At 33.9% G+C, this 27,744-nt stretch overlaps 1 protein-coding gene across 1 annotated transcript; it reads right to left on the minus strand.

The window, feature by feature from the left end:
* Nucleotides 1-2,025: 2,025 nt before the first annotated feature.
* On the minus strand, nt 2,026-24,510 carry LOC138694425 (endocuticle structural glycoprotein SgAbd-8-like). Its single transcript, XM_069818123.1, has 3 exons — nt 24,384-24,510; nt 11,935-12,068; nt 2,026-6,259 (listed from the first exon to the last, which is right to left on the minus strand). The coding sequence occupies exons 1-3, from the start codon at nt 24,402-24,404 to the stop codon at nt 5,980-5,982; spliced, it is 435 nt and encodes a 144-aa protein (XP_069674224.1). The 5' UTR covers nt 24,405-24,510; the 3' UTR covers nt 2,026-5,979.
* Nucleotides 24,511-27,744: the final 3,234 nt, after the last annotated feature.

The following is a 27,744-nucleotide window of genomic DNA, read 5'->3' on the forward strand; positions in this document are numbered from 1 at the left end:
AAATTTGCCGAATAACAGGATAGTGCATAAGATTGTAATGAAAATGAGTTTTGAAAACTCTCGCCTTTCATAGACAATGTTGAGAAAAGATACATAGGCCTGCACTAAAAAGATGACCAAGTTTCCACTGTTATACGGCCTCAAGAATAGCACTATGCGGTGGAATTAGAGTAGTTGATTGTTTCCTGACTATTCAGCTTCGCCATATGATACTTTTTCCTTAACTAGAGTGAGTTTTCAAAAATCGATTTTTGGCCGCCTAAATCAGAAAATTCCCCACTGTGCGCGTCGTTCTCTTGTTCAATTTCGTTCCACATTCTTCTCTATATGCTTGCCGAGTACGGAAGTTAGCATTGTTACAAGAAGAGAGTACTGAATATATTGAAGAGTTCGAAAGACACCTTGCTCTATATGATAAAAAATTAAATGATTAGTCTACATATACCGTATATGTATGGAGTTACTGTCTTCGGGCCTTCATTTCCATAACACCAGAAATATACCTACAACTAAGCTACAAGATAAAGTGTACATCATAATCATGCAACCATCAATGTTTTTTTTTTATTTTATTTATTTATTTTACCTCGCTTTGTCAACTGCAATTATCTAGCGTCTGAATGAAATAAAGTGAAATGAATTCAGAATCCAGCGCCGAAAGTTATCCAGCATTTGCTCTTATTGGGTTGCTAGGAAAACCCCTGCAAAAAACTCAACCAGCTAACTTGTCCGAAGCAGGATTTGAACCCGGGCCCGTTAAGACATTCTGACAATTACTTCAAACCAACATCAATGTTAAAAGAGAACTTTGGCTAGAGATTCGTTCAGATGTAGTACTATGTAGGATGAAGCAAATTGTCGCCAGAAAGTAAAACTGAAGCAAGATAGTTTTTTTAAATTCTATATTAACAATGACTGTTTAACAATGTAAGCTTTAACTTACTGTATGTAGACCTATTTACTTGATAACATATTATGAATAATTTCATGGCACATTCATGGTTCAATTCGTATTATATGCCAAATTAAATGCTGTTGCATCTGCTGATGAGTTCTGGCGTCTTGTCAGCCCATTTGAGTTGTGTGGATATAAAGGAAAAAATGGTGACTGTGTCGTGTATAGTTCCTGGGATAGCTCAGTCGGGAGAGCATTCGTGCGCTAAGCGAAGGGTCCCGGGATCGATACCCGGCCCCGGAACAATTTTTCCTTGAAATTATTCAAACCTCCTTTACAGGGAGCTACTACCTGAAAGCCAGATTTGCATAATATGTTCCCATTTATTTGATAATATTACATCCCTCGTATAACGTAGTCCATCGCTGTCTAGTAATGGTTAGTATGTCTTGTCGTGAAACGAGCGGGCCTGGGTTCAAATCTAGTTGGGAGAAGTTACCTGGTTGAGATTCTTTCCCTGGGTTTTCCCTCAACCCAATAAGAGGAAATGTTGTGTAACTTTCGGTGTTCGGACACTGGACTAATTTCGCTGGCATTTTCACCTTTATCTCACTCAGACGCTATATAACCATAGGGGTTGAAAAAGCGTCGTAAAATATCCAATTAACATCATAACGTAGTTTCTCTATTATAATCTAATGTTTATAAAAATTAAGCTTTTGTTGACGTTTCCAGGCCCTATTAACTAATAATTCTCTCTTGCTTAATTTCTTCCTTTTGATTGATTTGATTGCATTCTATCCACATGCTTCATAAACGTTCTGTTTATTAATAGTATAAGCATAAATTGGATAAATATTTCAGAAGTATTTTAAATTCTGAATTCCATGCTATTTTCATTCTTATAGTATTATTTTCAAAATAAAATTATCATCTTAAGTCTAAAGTGTGTTATTTTAGTGAGTGTTAAACTCGTAAAACTTTTCATTCCAGAATAATGTTATGTATTTAAATGTGATATTCATTTATCTGTTAGAATTGAGGTTTTATTTCTTTCTATATAAAAGAAGTACAATTTTGTCAATAATAGAAAGTTGAAAATGTCGTTACAGTGAATTTGTTGTAAGACTTCGTAACACAACCCACATATAAATAATTTCATACTATGAAAGTGCATCTACATAGTTGATTCAACTTTTCTTTCAACTTTAAGCATTCAAGCAACGCATGCAGTATTGATATTTAATATATATGCACATATACATACAGTGGAAACTCTTAAGTTCGACAGAAAAGAAGTTCGACATTCTATAGTTAGACTGCTTACGTAGGAGAATTAGACACACCCCTGTATGGGCACTAAGAAATGGGTTTGCCATTTCAATGGGAATTGGTTCTGTGTCTTGTAGTGATACTTTTGTTGAAGGAAAGCAGAATATTTTTTTGATTAGGACATCCATATTTAACCACAGATTTAAATTAATGAACTCTTCTTTTTCTCTTTGAGAATTGTGCCGTTTTTTAGACTAAACTGTCGAAACCCACTGTGGTTCTAAAAGCGCATACACAAGTCTCGGGGCGGCCAGGAAATGCAAGTACAGTACTGTATTCGTTGATGGATAACCAATAAGAATTTGTATTCATTTCACCTGCCATACCCACTACCCTTATTGGACTGAACTTTCAATTTCATTCAGTCGAAGTTAGGAGAGTCCACTGTACATGTAGTGAAGATGAGGTTCAAAACAGCGCACCATGTGGACACAAAATCTTCATGAACCTTAATTGTACGCGCGTTTTAAACTTTATTCCTTCCATATTGCATGCGTACGCGTATGGAAAATTGAACCTTGTAGGTGCAGCTTTAGATTAAAATTTCAATTCTCGAACATCTTTCTTGTATCGTCTATCAGAATATCACAGACGTGTTACGTGGCATTTGAAATAATTGTTTTATATAATTTGTGTAAGTAATTTCCAATTCTTCTACTACGTCGAAGGTAGTTTCTTCTCTCGGAGCAATGGCTTGGACATCAGTCAGAAGTGGAGGAATCTCAGTGAAATTATAAGTTAATGTAAATAAAACTGTTGTATATAAGAGTAGAATTATTTTATTATTATTTTAAATATTTCATTACAATCTTTTATTTATTGACAACTTAACCACATTAATGTCTGGCTTCGGTTTGGTTTGAAAAAGTAATGGCTATACATTACATTCTGATCCACCCAATGTTTCAATAAATGATGTGAAAATTGATTATGCTCTTACAGAGTGTTTCAAAACGTAAGGTCAATTGTTAATAAGACAATGGAGGACCTGATTGGCTGTAAAATATGTTAATGCAATTTTTTTGAATTGCTCCCCTTTTCCAGTTGCATGATAAGAAATTTTACTATGAGTATCATATTCTACGGATTCATTTCGTATTTTATTTCTCTAATTAATCATGGTAAATACATGAATAAGCATAACCTATTCTTATATTTCAATAAACTCTAAGGAAGCAGTTGCTCAAAATCTCTCTCTCTCTCTCTCTCTCTCTAGAACTTTAGTGTTAAGTCTGGAGACTGTGCCGGCCAAGAAACTGGACTAAAAGTTGGAAAAACCTATCTAGAGTATAAAAATATAGTACATCATCACAACAGTGCATATTAAGGGAAATGAAACGACAAATGGGTCCGTAGGGTATGACAGCAAAAGGAACGTATTCATTCATTGTGTTCTGCAAACCCTGCTTCCCCAAATCTTTCCTATTTTCTGCCTTCCTCCTAATCCCCGCATATGATCCATATATCTTAATGTCGTCTATCATCTGATATCTTGTTCTGCTCTGAACCCTTTTCAGGTTCACAAGGAACGTATATCACCAACTCGAAGACTCGAAATCTTTCGGGAAAATGTTAATATTTTTTCAGCAAATCAGGTTATTTATCACCTCCTTAAAGATTCACCTTACCTTTTGATATCTCACTTCCATTATTCTTTGTCATATGGCAACCTTACAAGTTGGGGGAAAACATAAATTAAAATTAGCCTATAACTTTTAATTTTATATTAATATATTGTGTAATATAGTAAACCTACGGTTATTAAGATAAAATATCTGTATAAATTTTAATAAAAATATCCTATCTTAAATTTAAATGAAAATATTATAAAAGTGTAATTCATGTAAGTGAATACAGTACCGGATATATAAAGTGATATTAGTAAATTTCGGTCTGTAATGTCGAGCTTTGCAGTGTCGTCTAATTAACGTGAAAAACAACTCTAACATCACGCAATAATATTTTAATGAGTGTTGCAAAATCTATTCATTTCATTCTCTGCATCCTACACAGAACCAAAATAAGTATTTATTACACGAAAGTTTATTAGACACTTTAGATGTTAATGACATCTGACTTAATGTATAATGGTTTCAAATATTGTTTATTTTATTTTATCTAGGATATAACTATATATATATATATATATATATATATATATGTACTCTGTTTCAATAGTAGAGCCCAATGAAACTTTAAATTATTATTATTATTAGGGCTATGTCTCGTAATTCAAATTGCAACAAGCTTGTTTGTACTATCGGGACATTACGTCAAATTTCTCTTGGAAAAACATTAATTTTTCTATGTTATCAAACATAGACTACAAATTTAAGTAACACCAAAAATATGTAGTTAGAAATAAATTTGGATGTTTTACGTAGGTTGAGATTGTGAACATTACAAAATTGTTGAAATTAAAAATACAACATTTACAAAATATTTAAATGAGGCAAAATATCTCTGAAAGTACTGAAGCACATGACTTAGTATTTCCACAAGCAAGAATTGCATAGAAACAAAATCTTTAAAATCCTTGTTTATGTTATATAAAATATATTTATATTCACAAACCCCCAATTTTTTTATATATTGTTTTTGTTTTGTTTTAATATGATGATACAATTAATATTTTGGGTTCTTTCATGACGTATCGCTTTGACCCTAATGGACTGATTCATCATTGTGAAAAGTTTAAAAAGATAATTACAATACTTTGATAGAAATGTGCCTATGTTTGAAAAATTTAATTATAAGAAAAAAAAGTTTGCATTTGAGTGCCTTACTGAATTGTCCACTGAAAATGATTGCAAAATAACTTTCAGGAATGACGATATATATAGTTATTTATGTAATTTAAATAATGTAGTTGTATAGAAATCTAAAGAATCCACTTCTTAATCCTAAGCTAACAGAAGAATTAAAAATATGGACTTTGACATGTTTGTAATACAATTTTAAAAATTGTCTTCTAAAGTTATATTTCCATTGAACTGCCAGTTAGAAATGAAATTTATAATATATATACAACCAATCACATATTAACCATAATACATTTCCACGTTTTGTTCTGTTCAATTATGTATAAGACATTGAAAAGGAATACCCAAAAGTTAAGATTAATTTTAACGAAAGGAATATTATTTGTTCAACGATACGTGAAAACCGTGCCAATTCTCTAAGAAAGATGGCTTTTATAAAGGAATATCTTTCTTCATACAGGAATAGTGCTACTCCTAAAATATTAGTCCCACATTTGCGTGTGTTGACTTCCTTACAATTCTTTACTTGTAACTTCCTTATTTCTAAGGTACACGAAAAAAAAAAAAAAAAAAACATAGCATTGATCAACTGAAGCTTCATAACTGCGATGTAGTTGAGGCCATTAACTAGTACTGCATAAACGTAGCAAGACGTTGCCATGCCAGCTGTGAAACAATGAAAACAGTCGCGCAAGGTAACCGCGTTGAAATATACACAAATTTTAATGACAGAATATGAAGGTTAAAAGAGTATGTATTGTGTGTCAGCCATTTATTCATCACAGTTCTTTCCTGGAAATAGATTCAGACTTTTGGGTCATTTTATATTGAAGAATAAATGTCTATTGTTATTTGCAGTTAATTGTGCACAGAAATGGATCGAAGTACGTAATGACGAATATGTCTTTTCGTCAGTTGAACACTTGTGCTTAAAGTCTTTTGTCTCTTGTGACCGCATCCTCTTTGGATTGTTATGCTTTGTCCAGTCCACTAGAACCGACGGTTAAGCCCTTGAGAGTCGCTGGGGGGCAGAGATGCGAGGAAGTTGAGGGCTCTCTGAATTGAATCTGGGACTGGAGGTGATGTGGGCAGATGAGAACCCTTTGGCTGGAATCCGTTCTCATCCGCCACATACGTGAGTTGGATCTTCTCTCCTTCTGGTGAAGTGTAGGACGAAGAACCTTGCGCCACTTGAGCCTCGGTCTCGGGGTTGCCGGGGTTTTTCAGGAAGCCCGTTTCCTCCGCCACGATTCCATTGCCTGTCTCGTAGCTGCAACAGTGAATACAGGAATTAATGTCAACACATTCATCACTAAGCTTAGGCAGTTGGTGGTTTCTACATGAACATACAGGTACTAGGAGATTTATAAAACAAAGCAACTGTGCTCATTTTTTTTTTGTACTTTCTGTTTGCGGTATTGAACTCTTCTCGGGTGCTCTCTCAGATGGCGGAAAGGTAAAATTCTAGAGATTATAGAATAAGTTTGAATACCTGAGTGCAAGTCAGAGAATGACACGCTAGGATCAAACCTGTATCCAGTTCCTGAGGGTGTGAGAATTGGGACTCTTCATCCATGTTGTTGTTGTTTAGTCAACTATCCGAAGACAGGTCCGAATCTCACAAGTGATACCAACATGACACATTTATAAGGCAACTAGACCAGGAGATAATGGGATAGGGTAGTCAGTTCCTTTCCTATCACTGACTATTGCATACATCGCCGATTAGCTACATATTACATTAATCAGACTTCAGATGTATGCAAACAATTACTGTTCCTCCTCTGAGACATATGGTCAAGTGAGATGTACTACCTGGTAATACAATGTGGAAATTTCATGTCTAGGTTAATACAGGCAGTCTTCAGAGGAAACGATTATACTTAAATTGGGTTATAATAAAAGCAGTTCTGATGACTTTAAATTGGCAACCCAATTCAGTCACTCTATAATACAGCGGTTATCAGCACAGAGCACCCTGGGGCTAGCGTCTCTTACCCGCGGAGAACACACTGCACCATGGTGGATTCGTAGCTGCTAGCGGGTATGCTCTCTACCTCTTCCTGCTGCATGATGGGGCACACGGGACGGCTCCGCTTACCCTTTACCCATTTCAGCGAGTGTTGACGACCACTGCTATAGTACGTTAAATGTACCTTACTTGCAGACATAAATCTCCTCAAAGTGAAAATAACTGAATAGATGAACACAGATTACGATAAGGGAGAGATTATTATAGAAAATCTACAAATGCAGTATACAAGACACTTAAGGGAGATCAACCACCTTGTACAGCCAATGCGCTGATCTATTATTTAATTCCCATTATCTCAGGAGTTACTGAAGTAATCGTGCTGAAGTTTTTACAAGATAAAGATACAGAGTTTTTAAGCAAACTGTTGCTGATTTATCAAAAAAGATTTTAATTTAAAAAATAAAGTTGATTTTATTATGTTCTTTTATGCAACTGCTCAATTTTCCCAAGAACTGTAAATGCCCAATTTTCCCAAGAACTGTAAATTACAGATGGATGAAATTTTAAGCATATATTAAAAATAATGAAATAATTAATTTGACGCACACTAAGTGATGTACCTATGTATATTTTAGTTTCATCAGAAAAATTATTTTATGTAAAGTAAGAAAATAAACTCAACAACTCAGGAAAATTATTTTATGTAAAAAAATAAGAAAATAAACTCAACTTTTATTTCTTGATAAATCTGCATCACTTAGTCTAGAAGCCTTCTATCTTTATCCTGTAAAAAATTCAGTGCGGTATCTTCAATGTAGTTCCTGAGATAGAGACAAAGAGTCATTGAATGAAGAAATTTAACATCGGCGGTGTAGGACAGCTGCATATCTTCCCTTAATTATTACAATAAAAATGTACTTTCTATAAAATAAATGCGCCTGGGTAGGATAAAATAATAAAGCATAAAATTGAAAGAAACTAAAGGGATGGGAGGAGACCAAGAATGAATTATTTATGACATAATGTGATATTCTGAGATTTTTTGTATGTATAGACCACAATCATTAATAATTATATAAAGCTAGCACACACAGCTATAGACCTACGTAATTCAATGAAAAGATAATGGTTTTACGATGTAAATATATGACATCTAACAGTGATAGGTAGGCCTAATTTTGCTTCACTGCACGGGATTGAAAAGTGGGTGAAACTGAAGTTTTCTGTGAATAATTAAGTACATAGAAAAAAATCAACTTCAATGACTATCTAAACAAAACAGGAGGTTTTATCATATAATAAGGCAGCGCATTTTCGTTCCCAAACAGGAAAGTTACCGGTTAGTACAGTGATGTCAATTGATGCGCATAGGAGCAAGCGCGCGCTTTAGAGTCCAGGAGAGCCTGAGCGCTTTACAGCAGAAAGGAATGAGACCAACGAAAGAGGTAGTATATGTAGCTTGGTCGTACTTACAGGGATGGCCAGCACTGATTCAATGGATAAAGGGAAGAGAACTTATTAAAACTGTATCCATGTTAATTTTTAGATTTGTCTGAGAAGTATAAGTGCATTATAAGAATGTAAGTTTTAATTTTAAAGCTCATTTTTCACAAGTTTGCTTTTTTATTCAAAAGGAATATTTTCTCAACTTTTTTTAGAGAAAAGTGAAATTTTCAGATATGTTTGTTTAGTAGCCTTACAGGTACTAAAACAATGTTTTCGTAAATCTAATATATCGTAAATACGTATTACTGAAGATAGTGTATTAAAATGTTTGAAAATATTCGCATGGAAAATGTTTGTAAGGAAATGAATTAACAAAGCAAATACTGTTACATCAAAAACAAAGATATGTGCCTATGTGTTGGTAAAACGTCAGCTCTATAGCTTCAGCAGATTTCGAGATAATTTAATATTCTGATAACAGAAAGTTGCGCACCAATATCACCTAAAAGCATAATGCGAAAAATGTTTTATTATGTAATATTAGTTACAGTTAAAACATATACCTAGGGAACTTTACTTTGTACTATAATATTGTTTTGATTACTTTTATAAGATGAAAGAGTAATGCAACGGAGAAAAATTCTCTCCGGTGCCGGGATTTGAACCCGGGTTTTCAGCTCTACGTGCTGATGCTTTATCCACTAAGCCACACCGGATACCCACCCCTGCGCCGGACAGAATCGTCTCAGTTTAAGTTCCAACTCTTGAGTTCCCTCTAGTGACCGCCCTCTGCACTATGTCATAGATGTCTATGAACGTAGGACTGAAGTCCACACATGTGCTGAGGTGCACTCGTTATGAGTGACTAGTTGGCCGGGATCCGACGGAATAAGCGCCGTCTTAAACCTAAGCTAACCTAACCTAACCTAACCTAACCTAACCTAACCAAAGCTAACATAACCTAATCAAAGCTAACCTAACCTAAGCTAACCTAACCTAACCTAACCAAAGCTAACCTAACTTAACCTAACCAAAGCTAACCTAACCTAACCAAAGCTAACCTAACCTAACAAAAGCTAAGCTAACCTAACCTAACCTTCGTAAATGCAAGGTCTGTAACCGGACCAAGAAGGGATCTCAATCATTTAATCTGCAATGTACACGCGAAAATAAATTCAAGTAAGGATCACGCTCCAACTGCATGAGAGGTCCGCGCATGCGCTAAAGCAAAACTTTGTCCCGAGCCTCTCATCTAAGGCACTCGTCATAATTTACTCGCAATATTTACGCAAATACACATTGTCGCTAACAGTGGTGCTATCTCTCAATAATGTTCAGAACGAAGGAGGTAGACAGAGAGAGAAAAAAAAAGAAGAAATATAGCACAAAACTGTTTTGTCTCAAGACTCTCATCTAAGACACGTAATAAGTCACGTAATCTACTTGCAATATATTTGCGCAAATACACTTTGTAGCTAACACTGGTGCTATCTCTCAGTAATGTTCAGAACGAAGGAGGCAGAGAAAGAGAGAGAAAAAAAATGTCTCCCGCCAACTACGCCACTGTAACGTCATGTTCTTATGTTGGTGACATTGTGTATTTAGTTAAATTTGGTGGTAAACGTAACGGCACGGTTCAAAGCGACCGTGGTAATTCTCAATATACAAATTAACGATATTTACATTTTTCACAATATATACAAAATACAGATCAAAATGAAATACAATGTAACATAGATTGATAAATTAAAATAATATTAACACAAAAGTCTGAATGAAAATGCAACTTATTCAGTATTAGAATCAGATCACAATGTAGTTGTAACTGATGTTTTACATAATTACAACATTGACGATGGAGCGCCTGTATTGTAAAGATAAATGTAAAGGTATCCCCGTAACATGCCATGAAGGCACTTGGTGGGGCATGGAGGTAGAGCCCCATGCTTTCCATGACCTCGGCACTAGAATGAGGTGGTGTGGCCGGCACCACGCTCTTGACCGCCTTTTACCCCCGTCGCTGAGTGAACCTCGCCTGTATTGTACTATGATTCATAATCTATGCGTACCTGCTTACAATACTACCCTGCTTATGCATTTATGGCTAACAAGCCACGTTATGCATCGACATGACGTAATAGATGTACCAGAAGAAACTACTCGATCCGCTGTACGTTTGGGATCAAAAATGCGCTGCCTGCAATACATAGTGATCCAAATGATAGCGTACCAGACATCATTGGCAGTAATGATAAAGATACGATAAACGATATTGGTACGTAAGGGCTGTTCATTAATTGTGTGTGTAACATTCTGAAGAAATACGAGTATATTACTGAACACACGCAATGCTGAGATAGAAAATCTTCTCCATCTTGTATCATGAATCTGTAAAATCGATTGATTATCCAGGTAATGAAGAGAAGCCGTTAGCTGATTAAGCTATGAGTGGATCTGCTAACTTATTGAGCTGAAAGAAGCTGGTACATTATTTAGTAGACTACCACTTGATAGTAAACAAAAAGTTAATTGCTCATGTTGACATGAAAACACATGCGTGTAGAGGAAGAAATGCTATGGCAGATAATTGCTTATTATTTCTATGTCTACAAAACGGAGAAACTGCACTCTAAGAAATAAAACAAAATGGGACTCAAGGAGAAGAGAGTGTGACACTATTGCATCAAAATATATTACAGTACATTATCTACCACACGAACTGTTCATCAATTTCATTATTAATGCCAGTATGGGAAATAATTAGTACATATAACGAGCAACAAGAGAGTCGCTACGTAAAATATACAAAGAAATGAAAAATGAACAAAAGACACATTAAGGTTTAATCCAATTTTAGAAATTTAGTTATTGAAGTATTACCAAGATTTGTGGACTGATAATGCTGTAATAATGAAAGGACTGAAGTGAAATTGATACGGATTATTACTTTAAATACAGCCAATGGACACTTCATAACTTGACACTGACTTCATCAAAGTGTCGCTTTTCCAGATCACGACTAAGGTTTATGAATAAGTTAGTAGATGTACTCGCAGCTCAATCAGCTAACGGCTTCTCGTTATTTGGATAATCAATAACTTTTTTAGACTTGAAACAAGGTGGATTTGGAGAAGATTTTTCAATCTCAGTATTGCTCCGATATCTCTTATCCTATTGTATCTGAACAGCCCCTCCGATTTAAATCTAGTCAAATAAAGAACAAATTGAAACTAACCGAACTCATATGGGCTGCAAGCATCTTATCCGTTCCAGTACAAAATACGAGTATTTGGTTGTAAAATGGGGAAGGAGGATTGTATAACAAGTCTGCTGTGTAAACCTAATGGATGAGAGATGTTGAGTTTTAAATTTACGTGGGAGCGCTGCATTATGCTAAATTTACGGCGTGAAATTTCATTAGTGTGTTTATTTAGTGTCAGGTCGATTAAAAGACAAAAAAAAAAAAAATTCTAAAACTCCATTTGCAATAAGAAGAGGTCTTAGTAGAATTAATACCCACACACCTGTATCTGTAGCTGCCGTCGAAATTAACTTCATTTTCTTGTCGCAGAATTGGAATGGGATCGTTGGAACTCCCAAAACCTCCGTGGTACTGAGGTTTCGCAGACACGACCATCACGAAGGCCAGGAATGCCAACTGTAAGAACAAATAAAATATCAAGATCCATTTCTGGTATTTTGACAATTGAAAATGGTAATCAAGACGCATGGTCTTTTGGCAGATCTTACTTCTGCCTCTAAAATGCATTAGTTCACCCAATTAGATACATAGATAATGTACATTCATAATAGTTTCTCATATGCCCTAATAAGACAATACCTGGTTTATAATCTACTGCATGTCAGTAATCATCTATTTGTAACAGTGAACATGACTGATTCAGTTTTGTTAACTCGAGAAGGATTGTAATTTTAATATGACATAATGATATTTGATATGATTACTACCGTACTTCGTTACTTTTGACGCAGCACGCTTAATGACAAGGGCTTGACTCATATGTCACATAACAGGGGAGGTATATTATATTATATTATATTACTAGCCGTACCCGTGCGCTCCGCTGCACCCGTTAGAAATAAATATAAAGTAATTACATAATTAAAATAGAACAAATTTATCCAGGGAACATTCGTGTTTGATAGAAGGATAAATCGTTTAATATGTTACTTAATTTACATTGCATCCAAATAATTAAAATGCGATAATTTTTGTCCAGAGACACTCATTGGTGCAATGACAATTCCTTTAACATGTTTCTTAATTTTTATTACGTACAACCATAGTTTCATGAACATTGACATCATTTAGATTTAATGTGTATACTTTATATTACTTGTTATAGGTTTCCATTTAATTATGGTAATAACTTCATTTTAACCCTTATTTTCTACGTATTCAGTAAATGGCGCTTGGCCCACTATGGTTCTGAACCCTTCAAATAACTTAAATTATCTTAATATATAAAATTGAATGTATGTATGTATGTATGTATGTATGTATGTATGTATGTATGTATGTATGTATGTATGTATGTTCTCCATACAAATCTACACGCTTTGACCGATATGTGCCAAAGTTTGCACATTTAATCTTCATAACCAGGAGAAGAACATAGGCTACATTAAAATTGTGCAAATGGAAGTTAAATTCATTAAAATTATAAAAAATAAAAATAAATAGATCAAATCTTCATGTATAATATTAAAACGCAAAATCTTCTATAGTCAATTGTTTTTTATTATTGTCTGTTATATTCAACATCGACTTTCACGAGGCCATGGAAATTTTAACACGAAATTAAATTACATTGTTGTTACAGATCATGAAGGCTAAAACTAGATAATTTATACAATAAGTATCTTTACGCAGTCCAGGACCGTATTATGAATTTCTCGATGCAGTTTTATAGATAGTGAGCAAACTGTTTTATACAACTGAATTCTAGAATTCTTTGAAACTACAAGGATTGCTGCCACATAATTTACTTAATATTGAATAACCAATAGTACTATTATGAAATATTGACCCACCAAAATTATGCACGAATAAGAATTGGTGTGAAAAGCTCATACGAAACGTAATAATGTAGAATTGGCAATATTAAACTGCAAAAATAAAAGGAGATGTTTTTATTCCACGTATTGCTAGGATACTCATTCAACTGTAATATCAATGCCACAAGCATTTGTAATGGCCATATTAAAATGAAGCTCAAGGACAGTTACTCAAAGTTGCAGACATTAACTTAAAAATTGCGTGTTTTTTACATCCTCAACTATATTTTATACAAAGAAGTGAAAAAAATATTTTACACATATCAATAAGCAATTCAATGATACTTTTGTCATGTTGCTAATGTGGTATGTGAATGTACATAAGCCTACTGAAAATAACATTGTATTAATTCACAAAATATTATTGTTCACGTTGCAAATGTTAAGCATTGTGGAAATAAAAATCTCTTAATTTCTAAAATACCGGTAGGCCTATACGTTTCTCAGAATATTAGTCTTTATGTTAAAAATGACTTATTGCGAGTTTATATTTATCTGTATTCTGTGTGTAAAATTAGAATTAATATAATATGTTCTGAATTTATGAGATATAGTTTCAAGTTATATTTAAAAAAACTGGGTATGATATAAGTGGGTGTACAGCGTTCAAGAAGTAAAAATATCTTCCAATATAAATTAAATTATATATGTATATATTGATTCAATGCTGAAACTGATCAGAAAGAGGAGAAGGAATTATATTTTCGTTGCTTATAGTTTGATTTTTCTATTACTTTATTTGTATTTCTGGTGGTGCGGAAGAGAAAGCCTAATGGCCTTAACTACACCAGAATAAATAAATAAAATAAATAAATAAATAAAAACTAATAAATATATAAATAAATTTAAAACAACAGTTTAACGTCAGGCACATGATGAAATGTTTTCTTTTCGGTGCCTGATTTACAATTTTTTTAAATTGAGTTATTCCTGGCAGGCATTTGGCTAAGGAGTTCATTAATTCATGTTAGTGACGTTAAGTAAAGAATCATCTTTATGGGCGAGGAAAGCTTAGTAAAGACAATTCGTTTTGGTTGTGTATAGTTAGGTTTCCGAGATTTCCGAAAATTTAATAACCAGTTTAATTAAAAATAGAAGCAGAAAGGAAAACCCGGGCAACGCCGGGTACTTTCAGCTAGTATTATATAATATTACATTACATTATAAATTATATTATAATATATCAGAAGTTACTGTAATAACATTATAACATTATGTCCATCTAGAGAAACTACACTTTCCAATGGTGAAATAATAATTAATTATACAAATCGGTTAATTCAGCTTCCGATATTACTTCATACAAACACAGAAACATTCTCTGTAGGCTATCTTTCATAGCTTTCGATTGTTGCTGTCCAAGGCCCCTTATAGACGAAGTCATTTGTTTTTTAATTCATTACAAGGCCTTAGATGGCAGTTATTTTAATTTTAAAACTCATTTATCTCATTAAATATCAGTCCTATCAAAATTTTTCAAGGAATAAATCTTATCGGAAATTATTTTTAAAGAAACTTTTGTTATGTAACATTTTCCACAAAAATCAATAATAAGCGAGATATTTCGATTTATTTAATTCAGGCCCCCTTATAACCCCCCTTTAAGTAATGCACTTTGAATGCCATATAGCCTAAAATCTAAGTTACAGGGAACTTAATTTATATGCCAATTTTCATCGAAATCCATTCAGCCATTATCGCGTGAAAAGGTAACAAACAAACATACAGACAGACAGACAGACAGACATACATACAAACAAAAATGTCAAAAAAGCGATTTTCAGTTTCAGGGTGGTTAATTATATATGTTAGGACCAATTATTTTTGTAAAATCGAAAATTACCAGAAACATTTCGGCTACAGATTTATTATTAGTATAGATATTATATTATATGTTATGCTCGACCATGCCGAAATGTAGTAATTATACATCTGGTAGCAGACCTTTAATGCATGTCATTAAAGTAAACCTACTCATTAAAGGTCAGGTCTTTCAGCCAATGACGACTCAGGTTACAACTGTTCAGCCAATGACAAGTCAGCTTTGTACAGTTATAAAACCGCAAGTATCGATTATTCTCGGATATGCAATCGAAAGAGAATTAGCGAAAAGTCACGGAGGCTGGAAATCCAATACTGTCGCAGAAGGTTATGTTCTTTTACTATAATAATTAGCGTTAATTGTAAATAATATTCAAATAAATTCAATTTGTCATCTCGTTTTTCAATGTCGAATTCAGTAATCAAGGTTATAATATTATCAAGTTTAACGGGACTACGTCAAGGTCAATGACATTATTGTTCCTCGGAAAAAATCAATACTTTCGCGTCTGTGCACATCTCACAATTCACGACCTAGAACAAGGTCACTTCCGATCTTGTCAGATACAAAGAAAATGTATACATCTGAATACCGGTAATTTCAAGTTAGAAATATGGTCGAGCATAAAAAGTTGTATGAAACTCGCCTATAATGGTAATTAAGAAACTCGTATGAAAATTATGAAACTCGCTTGCGCTCGTTTCATAAATATCCATACTCGATTCTTAATTACTATCATTATAGGCTCGTTGCGTAATGTACTAATATTATATTATATTACTAACCGTACTCGTGCGCTCCGCTGCACCCGTTAGAAATAAATATAAAGTAATTACATAATTAAAATAGGACGTTTGATCCAGGGAACATTCATGTTTGATAGAAGGATAAATCGTTTAATATGTTACTTAATTTAAATTGCATCCAAATAATTAAAATGCGATCATTTTGGTCCAGAGACACTCATTTGGTGCAATGACAATTCCTTTAACATGTTTCTTAATTTTTATTACATGCAACCATAGTTTAATGAAGATTGACATAATTTAGATTTAATGTGTATATTTTATTTTACTTGTTATAGGTTTCCATTGAATTATGGTAATAACTTAATTTTAACCCTTGTTTTCTACGTATTCAGTAAATGGCGCTTGGCCCACTATGGTTCTGAACCCTTCAAATAACTTAAATTATATTATATAATATTACATATTATATTATATTATATTATATTATATTATATTATATTATATTATATATTATATTATATATTAAATTATATATTATATTATATTATATTATATTATATTATATTATATTATATTATATTATATTATATTATATTATATTATATCATATCATAAGTTACTGTAATAACATTATAGCATTATGTCCATCTAGAGAATCTACACTTTCCAATGGTGAAGTAATAATTAATAATACAAATCTGTTAATTTAGCTTCCGATATTACTTCATACAAACAGAAACATTCTCTGTGGGCTTTCGTTCATAGCTTTCGATTGTTGCTGTCCAAGGCACCTTATAGACGAAGTCATTTGTTTTTTTAATTCATTACACGGCCTTAGATGGCAGTTATTTTAATTTTAAAACTCGTTTATCTCATTAAATATCAGTTGTATCAAAATTTTTCAAGGAATAAAACTTATCGAAAATTAGTTTTAAAGAAACTTTTGTTATGTAACATTTTTCACAAAAAGCAATAATAGACGAGATATTTCGATTTAATTAATTCAGGCCCCCTTATAACCCCCCTTTTAAATAATGTATTTTGAATGCCATATAGCCTAAAATCTAAGTTACAGGGCACTTAATTTATATTCCAATGTTCATCGAAATCCGTTCAGCCATTATCGCGTGAAAAGGTAACAAACAAACATCAGACAGACAGAAATACAAACAAAAATTTCAAAAAAGCGATTTTCGGTTTCAGGGTAGTTAATTATATATGTTAGGACCAATTATTTTTGGAAAATCGAAAATTACCAGAAAAATTTCGGCTACAGATTTATTATTAGTATAGATATTATATTATATTATATTATATTATATTATATTATATTATATTATATTATATTATATTATATTATATTATATTATATTATATAAGAACGAAATTGTATCATTATGCAATGAAATAGATGAGCATGGCGACTGGTCCGAAGATTTCACAGAGACAGTGTTACTTCAAATACAGAAGAAAAATAATGCCAACAAATGTAATGAGTTCAGGACTATCAGCCTGATATCATATTCTTCTGCGAATACTGAATCGACGTTTATATTTTAAGATGGAAGGATAATGGAAGAAGAGCAGTTTGGCTTCAGGAAGGGAAAAGGTACGAGAGATGTAATTGAACTACTACGGACAATCGGCGAAAGATACGTAGAAAGAATAAAGAAGTGTATGTGGTATTTATGGACCTAGAAAAGGTGTTTGACAGAGTGGATTGAAATAAACTGCTGGGGATCCTGAAGAAAATTGGCATGAATTGGAAAGAGAGGAGGCTGTTCAGTAACCTTTATATGAAACGAGTCAAAGTCAGGATAGGAGAAGAAATGTCTGAAGGAAGTGAAATAGGAGGAGGAGTACGACAAGGATGCTCTTTATCAACCACCCTGTTCAACATCTACTTGGAAGATTTAGTGAACTGTTTTCAGAACATAGGAGAAGTGATAGTAGGGGGAAGAAGAATAAAGTGTGTGAGATTTTCTGATGATATAGCGTTGTTAGCAGAATAGGAGACGATACTAAGGGATATGCTACTGGAGATAAATGACAGCTGTGAGCAGTATGGAATGAAGGTAAATGCCAACGAGACGAAGACCATGGTCATAGGAAGAAAAGTAAAGACGGTAAACTTACGAATTCTATATGAGGCAGTAGATCAAGTGGACAGCTTCAGATACTTTTGGTGTGCTATAAGCAGTAACATGAGCTGCTGCCAGGAAAGCAAAAGGAGGATAGCAATAACAAAGGAAGCTTTTAATAGAAAAAGCAACATCTTCTGCGGACCTCTGGAGAAAGAGCTAAGGAAGAGACTAGTGAAGTGCTTTGTGTGGAGTGTAGCATTGTATGCAGCAGAAACATGGATATTACGACGAAGTGAAGAGGAACGACTAGAAGCATTTGAAATGTGGATATGGAGAAGGATGGAACGTGTGAAATGGACAGACAGAATAAGAAACAATCCTATGTTGGAAAGAGTGGGTGAAGAACGAATGATGGTGAAACTGATCAGAAAGAGGGAAACGAATTGTCTTGGTCACTGGTTGAGAAGAAAGTACCTACCGAAGGATGCACTGGAAGGAATGGTGAACGATAAAAGAGTTCGGGACGGAAGAAGATATCAGATGATAGACAACATTAAGATATATGGATCATATGAGAAACAAAGAGGAAGGCAGAGAATAGGAAAGATTGGAGTATGCTGGGTTTGGAGTGAAAGACCTGTCCTTGGGCAGAACATTATGAATGAAAATTACATTATATTATTATTAGTTTTTTCCTAGAGAAAAATATGATCGGACGGCGAGATGATTGCTGTCCAGAGCAGCGGGAATTCAAGGCCTAAACGAAGTTCATAAAAGATCAATTCTATTCACATCTCAATGCACTTTTCAGAAGTAATTCGTGTTAATATAAACTGACTCAATTTGGGTTAACAAATAATAAATTATTGGTTTGCAATAAAGGCATTTACTAAGCTACATATCGGTATAGGCTACCTAGAATTTTCAGAGTATAGCTATTTCTTTAGTATTTTCTCCTTTCCTCTTAATCTCTTTCATTGTGACATCTGTTGCAGCATGACAGCCTTTTAACAACCAGGATTTAACATACTGTCAGGCTTGAAGTTGATCAAAGGAAGCTCAACAATTCTAATAAAACGCAGGTTCCTAATGATGTTAATTAGCAGTAATGATCTCAGTGGAGAGATAAGGAAGTTGAGTTGGAATAATCTTCACAATACATTGGCGGCGCGGAAATGGAACATTTCTGTATTCCGCGATGAAAAATTTAAGAAAATCTGCCAGAACGGCGGCGTTCCGGTGCGTTCCATCGTAAGAAAAGCATTATTATACCCCGTATGTCTAGTACGATGATAAAACATATATATTTTTTTAGTCATGATGGAATAAAGCTGTGAGATCACAAGTCAACTTTAAAATTAACATGTAGGAGCTTCACCTGTCAGTTGTCAGAACACAGCTGGATCTCACAGGATTCTCGCCTACGAGAGAGTCGGCACCCACTTTCTCAGCATGTAAATTATTCTTCCCGTCTGGAGCGAACTATTTATGTTGATGAATCAATTCGGAACGTCGAAGGTAGTGATATCCTTGGGACGTACATGATGACTCGATTTACATAAGATGTATTCGTTTTTACTTCAGAATAACAATGACTCGCAATTCTATTAGTAACATTACCTTCATAAAGGTTGGTCTACTTGTTCCAGTGGAACTCTTACGTGGATTTTTTTTTATAAACACAAAATATTTGTAATTAGCTAGACTCTCTAGTCATGACTCAAGACCACTGCTTACTGTAACACACGGAAAATACAAGTGATAGACACGCTCTAGCGTGAGAGAGAAATATATTTCAGCTTACCTGCTGGGAATCTAACTCTATTAAATATGTAGCTTATTATGCTATTATTTGATACATTTATTAACAAAGACAAAATAAATTCGATTTCATTAATCATAAAGAAGACAACTTGAATATTGCCAGTCGTGCGACAGATGAAAGTGTACTGACCTTCATTGAATAATCCTATATTTAAGAGGTCAGGTTCAGCTTACAGCAGTAAAATTTTGGAAATATTCAGTTACACAGACTATCGTAATTTCTGGCCTTCATCAAAGCGAAGGTGAAATTCTAAGAAGTATTTCCAAACTGAGATTACTATAGATTGTATTGACTTTTTAAATCTTAACTGAACTTCATTAAATAACTCTATTTTTAAAAGACGTTTGAAATTCAGCAAATTAACGTTGTAAATTTAAATAATATTAACTGTATGAACTATATAACCTTTCTTTTACGTTTACTACCTTGCAATTTTATATAATTGAGAGGTATGAATTTGTCACTAGTCACCTTCATTAAATAATCCTGTTTTTAAGGGTTTAGGTTCAGCTTACAGCAGTAAAATTTTGGAGATATTCAACATTTTTTCACTCCATTACTGTATCTTGTATAATTATGAAAATTAGTATGTGTAAAACACTGTCCTTCAGCTATATGATAAAAATATTTTTATGATTTAAGAAAATTATTATTATTATTTTTTTTTTTTTTTCCAAATTCTAAATGGTGGCAGCTCACTGTGCAGTGATGAAACGTTTCCCTCATAACTCAAAAACTATCCAACATTGTATGATGAAAGTTTTGTGTATATTTATGCATGTCACATCTACAATATGATGCAAAATCACTTCTCTACCTTTGATAGATTGTCTGATAAAAAATAAATTCATTTTTAAAAATGGTCAAATATCAGTATTTTCTTCTAACACAAAATAAAAAAAAAATATTTATTAAGGACTGCAGTTGAAAAAGCATGATATTCTAAACATGAGTTTTAGCAATAAAATAAAAGAGAGAACATGAAAAAGTTAACATGTTCATGAGTTATGAGGGAAACGCCTCATCACTGCACAGTGAACTGCCACCGTTTTGAATTTTGGAAAAAAAAGTATACATAGGCCTAAATAATTTTTTTAAATCGTAAAAAGATATACATTTTTTCATATACCTAGCAGTAAAGGATATTTGAACTTCCACGTACCAATTTTCGTTATTATACAAGATACAGTATCAGACGAAAAAATGTTAAATAATTCCAAAAAATTTATTGCTGTAAGCTGTACCTAACCCCTTAAAAGACATTCGAAATTCACCAAATTCAAATCTGTCAATTTAAATAGCATAACATATATGCAATATATAGTCTTTTTTATGTTTGCTACCTTGTATTTTTATATAATTCAGAGATGTAAATTTGTCACTAGTAATAAAAGTGTGCATTTGGGCACAATGAGATGTTTATACTTAACACATAATAAATATGTCCCTTTCCGGTTACTTTACGCCACGGAAAATAAAAGTGCAGTTTAAATGGATCATACTCCCTTATACTTACTTACAAATGGCTTTTAAGGAACCCGGAGGATCATTGCCGTCTTCATATAAGCCCGCCATCGGTCCCTATCCTGAGCAAGATTAATCCAGTCTCTACAATCATATCCTACCTCTCTCAAATCCATTTTTATATTATCCTCCCATTTACGTCTCGGCCTCCCCAAAGGTCTTCTTCCCTCCGGCCACCCAACTAACACTCTATATGTATTTCTGGATTCGTCCATACGTGCTACATGCCCTGGCCATCTCAGACGTCTGGATTTAATGTTCCTAATTATGTCAGGTGAAGAATACAATGCGTTGTGTAAATAATTGACAGACAATACGATTATCATATTTCAAAGTTAATACTGTTCTCAATTATAATTTTGAATCCATGTTAAATATTCATTGTTTCGGTAGGCCTACAACTTGGCCGTGAGATGAGGATGACACAAGATCACTACTTAATATGAAACATGACGCACACATAGTAATTTACACAACCGGTCACCACTGGAAGAAGAAATATCTTCTTGTCTATAATGGGAGTGGAACAGTATCCGCTGAGTTGTAGGTATGAGCGATACTAATAATAATTGACTATATAACTTTTCTATATAATAATGTCGTATACCTACACTATAAAATGTGTACTTTTGTTGCAGAAAATTGCAAGAGTAACTTATCTTAAAATTGAAATTTATGAGAAGATTGAGATTAAGTAAATTTAAAATATAAATACGTGGAATTTGAAAACAATTCCAATTTGAGAGCACATGCTTTCTAATTTCTTAACTTTTGATATTAAACAGTGTATTTGCTTGTAGTTTGAAATATCTTATTGGTTTGATGAGAAAAATTTAAGTCCAAATCATTTAATTCAGAATTATTTACTTACATCTAGTATCCCATGTTGAAACGTTCTTACCAAATTTACAAGTCAATATTTCTGCTTATTCATTATATTACTTACTTACAAATGGCTTTTACGGAACCCGAAGGTTCATTGGCGTCCTCACACAAGCCCGCCATCGATCCCTATCCTGTGAAAGTTTAATCCAGTCTCTATCATCATATCCCACCTTCCTCAAATCGATTTTAATATTATCCTCCAATCTAAGTCTCTGCCTCCCCAGAGGTCTTTTTACCTCCGGCCTCCCAACTAGCACTCTATATGATTCAAAGGATTCTAGATTCGCCCATACGTGCTACATGCCCTGCCCATCTCAAACGTCTGGATTTAATGTTCCTAATTATGTCAGGTGAAGAATACAATGCGTGCAGTTCTGCGTTGTGGAACTTTCTCCATTCTCCTGTAACTTCATCCTTCTTAGTCCGAAATATTTTCCTAAGAACCTTATTCTAAAACACACCTAATCTCTGTTAATTTTATAAAATGGAAACCCAAAGAAATGTGAATGTAAAATATGTAAAATATTTTTCAGTAATATTATGTAACAATGGTAGGAGTTGATGAAATTTAAGTTGGAATATTAGTAGAAAATCTAATCCAACATTAATCTTTGTCATAAAATGTTCTTCTTAGAAAGAAATAAAGTTACAAATATTTACATAAAGAGATGAAAACGTATACTTTGTCATACTTCCTGAACGTTCAACTGCATTATATTTTGTTCATAACATTGTTATTTACTTAAGGTTTGGGTGGCCAAAGTCAGCTCATGTGATTGTTACTTGTAATCTATAGTACGGACAAAGATTTAGTCTAAATTAATGTAACTTTATATCTCTGAGTTGTATTTGGCTGTGTACTATGTAAGACCTATTTTGACATAGGAAACTGATGATAAAATTCTCCACAGATGGTACTATTATATTAACATTTTATCATTGCTCTCTAAATTGATGACGTAATTGATTGTGATGGAATGGCGAATCAGGTCACAGAAATGACAATATTCCTTATATACTTGTAATCCAATACCGTCTTCTTCAGAAATAATAATTGTCTGATGCACTTTTCAACTAAAGAGGTTATTTATAATTGATGACGATAGTGAATATTGGGTTATTTAAAAGTCAGGAAAGATTATTTTATTTTCACAAACTTCTATTCCAAAGTGTTCCACTATAGTTACTCTGGCAAATGAAATAAATAACAATTCAAGCCATTCTTGAGTGAGTGAGCTCATATTTTTTTTGTGAAAATTTATACCTGTGCAAATTAGCAATGAAAAATTCAGAACTATAAATGGATTGAGTTATGGGCCTTGCAAATTTGTTGCTATTGTGGGAGCTTGCAAACAATTTTAAGATCTTTCGCAAGATTTTCTTCTGAATGCTGTTTATCCTCTAAAAAAATACCGACGATAGGGGAAAAATGATGGCCATATCCGAATATTTTGATATTGGTTTATTACTGAATAAACCCTATTTTTCTAACAAAACTGTTTTATTATATTTATATAAACTTACTTATTAAGGACCCTAGAGGACTTTCAAATCTTTCTTGACTTTCGAAAACCGAACTATTTAGAGACGTCTTGTTCTAAAGCAGTCTTTGCTACCATGAACGACACAGGACTTGACCGTCAACTGACTTAGGATTGGATCTAGTTGTTTTGGGATTCAAAGTCAGATATTTCGAGTGGGAAGTCATCTTATCCCTTCGGCAATAAATATTCTAAAATTTTTACTACATTTGATGAATTCACACAAATTTATGCAGAATAATGTTCATGTAAGCGAAAACAAATGTAAAATATTTACATTAAATTTAACAATTGAATGGAAACATAAGCATACTTTTATATATACCATTCTCCTACATCACCAAGATTATTCGGTTTTTCCTAAAATAATAGTGCATTACATCTAACTACATCGAAATTCAAGGATTAGTCTAATCTGTCATTTATGTAATTTATAGACTATGTGAAAGAAGCAATTTATTCACCTGTGTGACTGTAGTCTTCATTTCTGTGTTTTCTTCACACTTGACGGCAGTAAAAGAACAGTAATAGCCATACTCTGCCCCCGCTATTTATATCCGTTACATGTTGAGGTCTAGGACCCTGAAATCAAATGTCCTCCCCACCCTGGGATCGGTGTCTGCAGTCTGGGAGTTTGGGGTGACTTTCTACGCAAGATGCTGACAGGCACGATAAATATGGCGGGAGTCTCGCAGGACACGCCCACATGTTGATGCCCGTGAGGATGATTATCTTTATAAACGGTACACTTGCTTTATTTATGTTCCGGCCTCATAAATATCAGATCTCATCAGTCGCCAATGGCAACGCGTAAAGTGTAGGTGACCGACATTTTTAAAATTAAAAGCTTTCTTTATTCTGAAGCAATAATTCGTAAACGTATAATTGTTATCAGGAAATGATACATATTTTCTCGTACATATTAGGAAATGTTTAAAATTAACACTATTTTAAGTTGTCATATTTAAAAATCACATTCTTGCATGTGCTTCTCTTTTGCAAACACGTAAATTCCTAACTGCTGGAGTTTTCTGTCACTTCCAATTAGCTATGCACAACACAAAATACAAAGAAATGTACTCAAGTCGTTGTCGGTGATGTGCTGATTAGCTACTATGTTAGCTGTTGAATTCAAAGTTTACGGGTTCAAATCCGGCCAAAGTTATGTATTTTAAAGGGTGACAAAGTCCTTAGCATGACTTATATCGTGAGGGAAGTAACTGAGGATTCTGTATCGTAGACTTGTTTTACATAAAAGAACCCTGCCCAGACAGAGGGTTCCAGGCAACAGCCATTTAAGTTTTAATTCGCATTTGATGTCAATTGTTAATTCGGCTTCTAAATCATTTGGATTTGTCATAAATAACTCAATATTGAGCCACCGGGCGCTTGTCTACCGATACGGAGTTGCGCCCGAGCGCGGGTTCAATTCCCGGATGGGCTTATTACCTGGTTGTGATTTTTCCTAAGCTTTACCACCCGTAAGTCGAATATCAGGTAATCTATGGCGAATCCTCGGGCTCATCTCGCCAAATATCATCTCGCTATCACGAATCCCATCGAAGCTAAATAACTTGTAGTTGATGCAGCGTCGTTAAATAACCAACAAAAAAATAACTATAATTTACCAATCCATCAATATCATTCTATTGTATAACAGTTTGGTCAGAAGTAATAAATTAGTAGAAAGCAAATCAATAATTTTGGATTCAGTTCAAAAAGATTAAAAAGAACAAGCATTAAAAGTATTCAAAATAAATTCATAAGATATTTGTATTTTAAATTGTACAAAATTGCGTGCCCTATTCATACAAGACATGCTAAGATCAACGTTGAATAGCCTATGCAATGCACCATGACATCAGTACACAATTGAAGGGGTGAAAATGCTAGGCTGTAGTTCTAAGCCACACAGACAACATTTTACAGGAGAGTATGTTAAAGGTTTAGAGTCCAGTGCTATTAGTTGCGGTATCATTATTCCTTCAGCGTATATTCTTACGTCATTTATTGAGTATTTTCTATAATATTTTAGTAGTAGCTTTCCTATATGTGTAAGAAATGAATTCGCACAAAAAAACATTTTTGTTAAAAGTATGACTTTGGACTATCTCATTCTCTTCTTGAGGAAAATTGTCGCAAATGAAACATTCACTTCCTTCCTATGTACCATTCGTCAAGCTACGCAAAAATGTCTTTTTCCAAATCGCAAGATTGAGGACAGACAGTAACAAGAATTCACCTCAAAATTATAATGCTATCCGATGTTGATAGGTGGTTCATTGTGCCTCATCACTGACAGAATCAGGTTCCATTCTCGGACGAGTACATGAATAGGCCCAGGAAACTGTGGCCTCAAGCTCTTCCTATATCATCAGAAAACCGTACTAATCTAAGATTTCACTCCAGTCAGTTTTTAAATAGTGTATTGCAGATGATAGGCGAAATGACAGGGGGGAAGTGCTGGTGAAATTATAGAGGGAAACAGGGGTACACCGAGGAAAACCCTCTGTAACGTTTGCTTTGCCCATCACAAAATAATCCCATCGCGATCGGGCCGGGAATCTGCATTAAATTGAGCCACAGATACGGCAACTGTGGAAGTTATTCTGCGTCCAAATTTAAGGAGGACGAGAGAGGTCTACAAAATTTTTCTTGGAGTCATTTATCCGCGACAGGTTTTTTCTTTACTTGGTTATTTAACGAAGCTGCATCAACTACGAGGTTATTTAGTGTCGATGAAAATGGTGATAGCGAGATGATATTTGTTGAGATGAGGCCGAGGATTCCCCATATATTACCTGACATTTGTCTTACGGTTGAGAAAACCTCTGAAAGAACCCGACCAGGTAATCAGAATAAGTGGGAATCGAAACCGCGCCCGATCGCAACTTCGGATCGGCAAGCAAGCGCCTTAGCCAACTCACCTACGCCGGTGACTTGTTTTACGTGTTGTAAATCTAAAACACTGTGCCCACAGCTTCCCTCCAGGAGGAAGTTATGTTATCGGTGTTATCACCCTTTAAAACCCATCGCTGTGAGCATAGTTTGAATCTTGGAGTCTCTAATCAAACTGCCAGTATGGTGACCGTATAACTTCCAAGGACGATTCATTACATTTCTGGACTATAGGGCTACATAATTTGCATTTCATATTCCGTCCGATGATATAACTTAGTGGCCGATTTTAGACATTAGCATTCACGAGGCCGTAGGTTTGAGTCCTACTTTTGTTTATTTATCTTGTTGTTTTTTTTTAATTCTGTAACATCTTAATGCTAAACATATTTTCATTACTATTACAGTTTCATTTGATTGATTGACGTCTTCTTGAACACAATTTTACAACTGTTTTTTTTTTATTTAACTTTTGCATGTGTGCATCAATATATAATTTCAATTTAGTGTTAATATGAAAGTAGTTGTACAGTAGGGGAAATTTGAATTAAAAACAAAATAAAAACTTTGAGGCAAGAAAATCCGATCCTAGGAACTAAAGCATACTATTCTGTTGCTTAAGCTACTCTACTATCTCGAATGATGGCATATGATCCGTAACTGTTGCATAGTTTAGGAATTTAGTGTCAGAAACAGATAATCAATCATTATTTGGAGATATTTTTTAAAATGGAATACCACTACGTCCATAATCTACATATATTGGCTTCTATTTTACAAATCCAACAGCTGAACTGTGGCGCGAGGTGACAGACCAGTAGTGAGTGATCTCATAGTCAGAGTGCACGGCGACTCACAGCAGAAATTTCCAAGAAAATCGAGCCTTTTTGGGAAGGGTACATTACGACCATTTCCAATGCCAAGTAC

The sequence above is a fragment of the Periplaneta americana genome, chromosome 2 (assembly GCF_040183065.1).
Source record: "Periplaneta americana isolate PAMFEO1 chromosome 2, P.americana_PAMFEO1_priV1, whole genome shotgun sequence".
Taxonomy (NCBI): domain Eukaryota; kingdom Metazoa; phylum Arthropoda; class Insecta; order Blattodea; family Blattidae; genus Periplaneta; species Periplaneta americana.